At 43.6% G+C, this 9,549-nt stretch overlaps 1 protein-coding gene across 1 annotated transcript in view; it reads right to left on the bottom strand.

The window, feature by feature from the left end:
- Positions 1 to 1,641: 1,641 nt before the first annotated feature.
- Positions 1,642 to 9,549, bottom strand: part of BLMH (bleomycin hydrolase) — a 48,681-nt gene continuing 40,773 nt past the window's right edge. Inside the window, exon 12 of the mRNA XM_021703901.2 lies at positions 1,642 to 2,576. Within this exon, the coding sequence (XP_021559576.1) occupies positions 2,425 to 2,576 (152 nt within the window). The 3' untranslated portion in view covers positions 1,642 to 2,424. The remainder of the gene's footprint in view (positions 2,577 to 9,549) is intronic.

The following is a 9,549-nucleotide window of genomic DNA, read 5'->3' as shown; positions in this document are numbered from 1 at the left end:
TATTTCCAGGGTCCCTATGTTGCAGGACTCCAGGGAGGCTGCGAGTAACATACCCTGGCATCAGTCTGTTTGGTTATTCAGAGCAGCCCTAACGTTGCGAGTTATTAGTATAGCCAGACCAGATTTATTTGGGTTAGTATCTGCCTGATGTATCTTTCCTTTTTATATCCCAGGTTGCTGATGTCTCTTGTAATTAGCTTATGGCTGAGTTTCTTTTAAAACTCCAGTTTGAGGGTCTCCTGGTGGTTCAGTCCGTTAAGCGTCCGCCTTCCGCTCAGGTCCTGGGATCGAGCCCCGCTTTGGGCTCCCCGCTCAGCGGGGAGTCTGCTTCTCCCTCTCCCTCTGCCCCTCCCCCTGCTCATGCTCTCTCAAATAAATAAAATCTTTAAAAAAACCCAAAAACCTCCAGTTTGACAATCTGTCTTTTTTCAGGAACATTTATATATTGTAATTATTGACACATTTAGATTTATCTCCGTCTTATTTTGGACACTCTATTTGTCTTGCATAATTTTTCTCTCACCATCTTGTCTTCTCATGGATTGATTACCTTCTTGCTTGGAAACCATACCCTGCTTATTTTTTAGTAGTTCATCTAGAAAATTTTAGGATATATTATTAACATACCAAGGTCTAAAGTTAATTGATATACTTATCTTTTTCCTGAATGACAAAGAATATGTTTAGTCCAATCACCTCCCTAATTATCATTATCTTCTTCCATGTATTTTAGTTTCATCCTTCTTTAAACCCTATTAGACTTACCTACAGGCATTTGTTTAGACGATGCACATACTTCTCACATTTCAGATCTTCCATACGGGATCACTTCCCTTCTGTTTGACTGAAAGTGTATTTTATTTCACCCTTGAAAGACAATTTCATTGAGTATAGAATACTAGGTTCACAGTTAACTTCTCATAGCACCTTGAAGATATGTTTCACTGTCTTCTTGCTTACGTAGTTGCTGATGAGAAGTTAGCCGTCGATCTAATTGTCTTTTCTTTGGAGGGAATAATCTGTGTTCCTGGATGCTTTTAAGATCTGTTCTAGGGTTTTGCCATGATGTGTCTAGAAATGGGTTTATCTATCTTGCTTGGAACAGCAAGGGTTTACAACAATATTGTAAACACTTCGACTGAAGCTTGAGCCTTTATCTAATGTTATCTTGGAAAGTGCCAAGACAGACAATATCCCCTGCTAGGACTGAGAAGATTCTAGGGAAGCCAGAGGTAGGGGGCTCAGGCACTGATGGAAATGTTGATTAGGAGGCTATATTTATTTGCTTTCAGTGAAAGGGAGACCCAGTCTCAGTAAAACACATATTCTCCAGCCAATTCCAAGGCTGGACCAGCAAAGCTTCATGTCTTACTCTTGTAGCGACCCTGGATCTGGATGAAAAAATGGTTAAGTGGCAGGGACACAAGCTCTCTTAGATGTGGTGCTTGGACATCCTCTGCGGAAGCCAGTGAGGATCAGCACTGGCTGGGAAGGATCATCTATACCACAGAGAAGGTGAAGCAGGGAAGCCCTGAGCGATCCTACCGCTTCTCTATTTTGAGGAGTATGAGTCACCTGGTTACTTTCCTTTGTTGCTAAATAAAGAAACTCTTCGATAGATCAAATAACCACTTACTCTCATTTAGCAAAGTGTTTTATTCAAAAGCTTCTCAGCACCATCTAGTTGTCAGAAAGAATGGTATCACCTTTTCCTGCCCACCCAACTCCCAATTCCAGAGGCAGAAGTTAAACCATTTGGCTAGAGCTCCCCCTAAGGATTATAATTCAGATCATGATAAGGTTTTGGTTGTTCTCACACTCATCTTTCTCTAAGCCTCTACTTACCCCTCACTCAAGTAGAGCTGTGCTCTCCCACAGTTCCAAACAACAGGAAGGAATCATGTCAGACTTGATCAACCTCCCATTCCTGGGCTATTAGAGGCACGTACAATTACCTTGAAAAAAACTGAATTCAGTTGACTGCCATCTAGGAAGGACAGTGATACTGTCAGGCAGCATGCAGTTTGAAAGCTCAAATCTTAGGATAACCCTCCCCCAACTCTACGCTAGAAACAAGGAGCATCAGGTCCATTTTCTCTCCATATTATTCAGTTGCTCATCCTCTCCTGTCTTATTCAAAGACACTAAGCCAGACCTTTTTGACAGAGTTAGGACAAACAGTGACATCTGATTAAAATGCTAAGAGATCCTGAGCTGTTGGAAATGAGGAGAGTACATAGTGTGACCTGATCTTTCCCTTTAAGAATATTTTGTTTCATCATAAAGCACTTCTCCAAAGAGGTTCCTGGAGGAGAAATCCAAGAGTCTGGCTGTGTCCTTGGGAACCCGGTAACTTTGGCTTCAGTCCTTGGATCTGTCCTTTGCAGATACTTCAGGTCCCGGAGGAAAGAGCTGGAGGCAGCATCAGTCGGCCAAGGCCCCCATGGGGTCCCAGGCCGGCAGGACAATGGGCTCCTGCTCTAACACAGCTAGCACCTCTTCAGGGACGTGCTTCCTGTCCACCACCACTTCGTAGACATACTCAGAGAACCACTCATCTGTCATGCACAGGTAACCTGGAGAAAAGCACAGAAGCCTCAGGAATGCAGAGGGCAAGGGGCAAAGAGCAGAAGCCCTACTGGCACGATAAAGAAGCTTTTCACAAAACTTGTATTTGCATGTGGTTTTCAGCTTTCCCATCTAGAACCTCACTTAACCTAATTCTTACTAACAAGTCTGTGAAGCAGACAGGACAGGCATGGCTATAATTTCACCAATCAGAACACGGGGGCTCGGAGTACCTAAGTGACATGCCCCGGTCGCACAGGTGAGGCTCAGACCTGGGCCTCGGACCTAAGACTGTTAGCAGATCCCGTGCCCTTGCACTGCCCGGGCTGTGTGGGCTGAAGAGGAGTGCGTGACCCTAGAAGACAGGTGGAAAGGCTTCTTGTTCACAGAGCCAACACCAAGGGGCCTGGGCAAGCACACTAGCTCCATTCCTACCCTACCCACCTTCTCAGCATCACTGGCTCTTCCACCTTCCCCTCTACTGTAAATTCCTGCAAGCCACTGAGCTGTCAGGGGAAACCCGACGGGGCTGTGTCATCACTCCCAGGTAGCCGCTTGTTTGCAGGTGATCCTGTGTAAGTCAAAGGATAACACAGGCTTTGCTTTCCTAGTGCAACATCTGTGGTGAAGATCAGGCAGAACTGAACACTGAGACAGCATCTTGACCTCTTTTCCTCAGTAAGGCTCTAGGGTTTATGGATCTCTCCAGTGGGTAGGACTGTACAAACGCCCCAGGCTGAGAGCTCCGCTGAGGGAAAACGTGGTGTCAGGAATCCTCTACCCATCTTAGAAGCCTGCCTTTTCCCATTAGGAGGATTAAACTGTATCTCAGGCTCCACTAGGACAAAACAAATTCCCCTTCGGGAACATACTTCCAACAAACCTAAACAGGGGGGAAAATGTTTCACTTGAGCCACTGATAATATAAAGAGCAAAATTAAAGTGAGAGACTAAAGTGTGTATACTTAAAACAAGAATTGGTCAAGGAAAGAGCACGGAGCACAAAAACGTGCATCTACGCTGGTTACTGTGTGCACCTGCACCTCCAAGGGCTCACAGGGACGAGCGAGCATCCCCAGCACCACCGTCACAACCATCTCACCATACTCGGCCCCTGTTCTATACTAGACGCTTGAAGCCATTCTTCTCTCAAAGTGTTTGTGCAAATCGATTTCTGTGCTGTATCATTTCTCACTACATGGGACCAAGAGAAAGGAAGAAGATGTAGGTATTTCTTCCAAGGGAGTCCTCTAGTGCAGCAGTTCTCAAACTTCCAGTATATTCTTTTTTTTTTTTTTAAAGATTTTATTTATTTATTTTAGAGACAGAGCACAAGAGTGGGGAGCAGGAGACGGAGAAGCAGACTCCCTGCTGAGCAGGGAGCCCAATGCGGGACTCGATCCCGGGACTCCAGGATCATGACCTGAGCCGAAGGCAGTTGCTTAACCAACTGAGCCACCCAGGCGCCCCTCCAGTATATTCTTAAAATGACTGAGGATGCCAAAAAGTTGTTTATGTGGGTCACACCTACCGATATTTACCATGTTAGAAATACAAAGTTAAAAATACAAATTCATAAGAACTAAAAAAAAAAAAACCATGAATAGAAATAATATATTTTTAGGAAAAAGCCATTATATTCTCCAAGACAAAATAAACTTAAGTTGGAAAAATGGCTTTGTTTTACAATTTAATGTCTGGCTTCACAGAAGAGAGAATTCTTGTATCTGCTCTGTCTTCGATCTGTTGCAATCTGTTGTTCTGGCTGAAGGAGAGGAAGTAAAAGCTGGCCTCATACAGATCTGTTGTTGAAGGGAAGACCTTGCAACCCCCCTAAGAGGGCCCCAGGGACCCGCAGGAGTCCTGAGCACACTGACGACTGCCGCCCTGAAGGCCAGACCTATTTAAGTAAGTAAAATGCAACATGATGGCAAGTCTAATTGTGTAAGCTAAATGGTGTCACGGAGGACATTATTTAACATGAAAACACAACTGTTTTGGTGAGGTCACCTGTGTCCAGTTCTCCTCTTCACTTCTGACACAAGCCGAGACACAGGATGTCTACTGTCACAAGAAAATGCCCTGGAGAAGTGCTCAAGGGCTCCAAGTCGGCTAAGGGAATGCATCTCTGTCCACTGATGCCCGCCTCCTGACCCGGCGCTCCTCTTCTCAACCGAAGGTACAGGTAAGGGGAACACAGACCAACCAATGCTGCAGCCTGGTTCCTGCCTTGATTCAATACCCCGAAGTCCCTGGCTTTGCTTGTGTCCATCAGTCGAGGACCCGGCCCGCACTACCACCTACACGACTGCCACTAAGTTCTCCCAACGGACAGACAGTCCTATCAACTGATACCAACTATCGATTCGGGCAGCGGAAGGGCCAACCAGTACCATTTCTTGCTGCATCCTAAGTCACTGCTTCCTGAAAAATTCATTATCTGCCTTCCCCAAGAGGGGCTTTCAGTGGGCAGGAAACCAGACTACTAAACACCCCACCATTTGAGACATTAGTCATCCTTCCCCTTCCCATAATGCAGGCTAAATAAATCCCTAGAGTAGCTCCGGACAATGAGGCAGGGGAAGGACAGAGGCAGATTCATGCAATAAAGTTCTGTGTCCTTATGACAATACTATCGCCACACCATCAAATGAGCCTTCGAAGAATGCACAGAGAAAATGGACAGTAAGTACATGTACACTATCTTGTTCCAAAAGCAGATCAGATTAAGGCCTCACAAATTAAAACTCCTATCAATTGCAATCCAGCCTCTCCGTGTCCCTACCTAGAGGACCTGCCTTGATTAGTCTCTCTCTTCAGGATATGAGTTCTTTGGGGGCCCACAAAAACCTCACAGTCTAGGTGGCTGCCAGGTAATCGCACCCTGAGCAGATAATGAACTTGGGGCTGCTCTAACTGTTGCATCCTGCGTGTCTCGGGAGTTTGAGATTAGGATCAGTATGTCTGAAACCCGAGTGAGTGCCGTGTAAGGCAGCAGCAAAGTAGCCATTCAGGCAGGTTTATTTTTTCAGGTAGGTTTAAAGTGGCCATTTTGATTTGAAGAAAGTTGCGGCTTCTAGCCCATAAGCACTTTGGCCACCAGGAACAGGCGTTCCCCGGGGAGAAGGAAAAGAAAAGTCTGCAACAAGGAGCCCAATATTATATTTAAGGAAACAGAAAGTCAGCTTTAGGAACTAAGGTGAAATCACATTTTGCTTAAGCTTTAAAGTGTTGTTTATATGCAATGAGAAAGAAATAAAATAAGTGAACAGTCCCTCAAAAAAACTGCCAATGTTTCTGTATTTGTTAAGAGAAAGGGTAGTGTTGGTCTATAAAGGGAAAAGCGGTGTCTGTTGATACAACTCTAGACTGATTAGGCCAAATTCACACAGAAACAGAATAGTATTGAACAGGTTAGTTTAAGGGGAAGAAGATCTTTACCTGAAAAAAAAAAAAAAGTTTTCTGAAATTCTACCAGAGATCTAACATTTTAATCTTTCAGACTTGATTAAGGTTAGATATATTATCATTTATGAATTAGATACATTTTCTATCTTTTGCTGTCTTCTATGAGATATTTTACCTCACTGACAAATGATTTGTGGTTAAGGTGGGGTGTTTTTTGGGGGCTATTTTTGAAAAAGGTGCGACAATATCAAGTTTCTGTTCCGCTTTGATGGATGCGTCTGGCAGCATACGGACCTAAGGAGGCCAGACTCCCGGGGCCTCATTAAGTCACTGCCGATCTCTCACCTGATGGTGATAACCTCAAGGCTGAAGAAAGCCTCCAAGAAAGGACAGCAAAAATCTCACTGGCGTTTGTCTCATATTTCCAACTTCCTAATAAATACTGAGAAACTACTTCACGGAACATTAGCCAGTCATTTAAAATGAAGTTGCAAAGACCATGTAGCAACATGGAAAACATTTAAGCGATAAAAGTAAAGTATATAATGGGTGCCTGGGTGGCTCAGTCGGTTAAGCGACTGCCTTCGGCTCAGGTCATGATCCTGGAGTCCCGGGATCGAGTCCCGCATCGGGCTCCCTGCTCGGCGGGGAGTCTGCTTCTCCCTCTGACCCTCCCCCCTCTCATGTGCTCTCTCTCTCTCATTCTCTCTGTCTCAAATAAATAAATAAAATCTTTAAAAAAAAAAAAAGTAAAGTATATAAAAACAATATATCTTACATAATTACAACTATGTTACAAATCTAGATATGCAGGTGAAAAAAAACCTTACAAAAAATAACAAAATGATAATTTTATTCAACGGGGTAGGTGATTTTCTCCTCAAAACTTCTGAATTCTTATATTGGTTTTTTGACTCCCAATCCTAAAGATTACCCAAATAATTAACACTTATTATAACTGATTTTGGAAACATGGGAAGAGGAGGGAGATGAAAAGGAAGAAAATGAGGGGGAGGAGGAAGAAGTGGATGAGGAGCAGGAGATGAGAAATATAAATTTAAGAACTGCCTACATTCCCACCATCTAGAGATAAGCCCTGTTTAGGTTTTACATGCAGCCTTTGATAAAGTTTCTGCATGTAGACTCTATACATTTAACAAAAACGAGACATCACACATGCTCTTTTATAACAAAGTACCACACAGGCTCTATTTTCCACTTCATCTCTTTCCATATTAAAGAATACAACTATCTACATCATAATTTTTAAATGCTGAGTTTGGACGAGTAAGCCAAAATGAATTTAATCAAACCCCTACTGATGAAATCTGGCTTGTTTTTTCATGCTTAGAAGCAACACTGCTATAAATATTTTTGCAACTAAACCTTTGTACAAGCTTAATTATCTATTTAAAATTTTTTTTAAAGATTTTATTTTTATTTATTTGACAGAGAGAGAGAGAGCAAGAGAGCGCACACGCACAAGCCACGGGAGTGACAGGCAGAGGGAGAGGGAGAAACAGACTCCCCACTGAGCAGGGAGCCCAACGCAGGGCTCGATCCCAGGACCCCGGGATCATGACCTGAGCTGAAGGCAAATGCTTCACCGACTGAGCCACCCAGGCGCCCCAACACCTTCCATTTCTATAGGGTATGTTGCAAATGTGCAAAATGACACAACCCTCCCCCAAAATGAAATGGAATTTGGCAATATCTACAAAAATTTCAAATGCGTTTACCCCCTTCACTAATGCCATTTCTGAAACCCTGTCCCACAGACATACAGTACTTGCATGAACATAGTATGTATTTATGCATAATAACTAATACTCATTTAGCACTTACCATACGCTAGGCACTGCTCTAAGCATCGTGCATATATTAACTCACTGCAATATTGTTTGTAATAGCAAAAGACTGGAAATACCCCAAGTTCCATTAGTAAGGGAACTGGCTGAATAAACTATGGTACATGCAGACAATGGGAAATAATGAAGCTGTCCCGATATGGAAACATACTGATATGAAAAGCTTCCAAGACATGCTGTTTAGGGAAGTGAGAGCAAGAGGCAGAGCAGGGTAACACGGTGTGTTAACTTTGATGCACTAAACCACACTGAGAACCGAAGAGAAACTAACAGAAATGGTAACCTGAAAGAGGGGAAGGGAGTGGAGAGTGACAGAGACAAGATTTCTCTTTATATGCTTTCTTGTAATCTGATTTTGGAACAACGTGATTTTATGATTTATTACAAGAATTACACTTTAGAAGGCAAAGCAAAACAAAAGCACACACATAAATCTGCAGGGAGCTTCATTTCACAATGCAATTTCACACCCACTGTCTTTGTTTTGATTTTAATCCTGCAACAACCCTACAAGGCAGAAAGGGTTCGTATGAATTGTCTAAAGTCATGTAGCCCGTGTACGAACCTAGGTCTTCGGATTCAGTCTTTGCCCCCTCCTCTAGAGCATTCAGAGACTTGGCAGTTGGGGCCAAGGCAACAGGTGACAGCACATCATCTAGTTCCAGCACCTGCCCGGCACCGACTCCCCCTGCTCACACATGCCTCATCAAAGGTCACGTCATGTGCCCAGTGGCTGCTTATGAGGTATTCTATATCTTTAAATCAAAGAGACGTCATGTGTTCCAGGTGCATGAATTTCGAAGACAGAACAGGATTGGCTGGGTATTAGAGAGAGAGAAAGGGAACCAAAAGCACCATTTATGAGACAGACATTGGACAGTGATCTGAGAAGAGGCTTCTTTTTCCTCCAGAGTAAACAGAAAAGTCTGCCCGTATGGTGGGGACACATTCACGTTCCTGAACCTTTTGCTGATACGAGATATTCTTACAGCTTGATATTACCTGTGGCTTTTTCTCAGAAACAAAAGCTAGAGAACTTACAGAGTGAAAAATATGGTAGGGAAAGAGGGTTGTTTTGGTTTATGGGATGTATTTTTTTAAACCATCAAATCACAACCAAGTTCAAAGAGCAGAAGCATATGCTTCTGAGGAAGTGTCCTCTGCTAAGGAGTCCAGAAGAAGCCTGTCTGCCTCTGGGCTGAGGAGAGAAGGCAACGTACCGACCAGTCAGACTTCTCTGGAGAAGTCCCTGGACCAGTAGGAACGATCCAGACGAGCCTGAGAACACACACAGTTCTGCCAGGTCTCTAACAATGGACAGGAGACGAAAGATTTAGATGTCACCCAAGGGTCTATTTTCCCACTGAAACTCAATGACCTCCCTGACACCGCTCTGTCACTGCTCCTGTTTCAGGCAAAGCTTGCTTTCTGATCTCCTCAAAAGTTCACACTCTTTCTTAGCCTCCTTCCTCAGACCTACCGGAAGCACACTCCACATGCCAAGCGCTACCCTCTTTTCAGCTACCCTTTCTCTGGCTGGCCTCCCACTTCCTTTCCAAAAGAGTCATGACCTTTCCTAAGACTCCATTCCCTCTTGAAAACTCACTAAGGAGCCTTCACAGTTCCAATCACTCACCATCTACCTTGCAATTTATCCCCTACATTATTTTGCACTTATTCTTGTGTTTATGTTTTACTTATTCTT

This window comes from Neomonachus schauinslandi, chromosome 15, assembly GCF_002201575.2.
Source record: "Neomonachus schauinslandi chromosome 15, ASM220157v2, whole genome shotgun sequence".
In the NCBI taxonomy this organism is placed as follows: Eukaryota; Metazoa; Chordata; class Mammalia; order Carnivora; family Phocidae; genus Neomonachus; species Neomonachus schauinslandi.
Note: the sequence above shows the minus strand (reverse complement) of the source record. Positions and strands in the feature narration are given on the sequence as shown.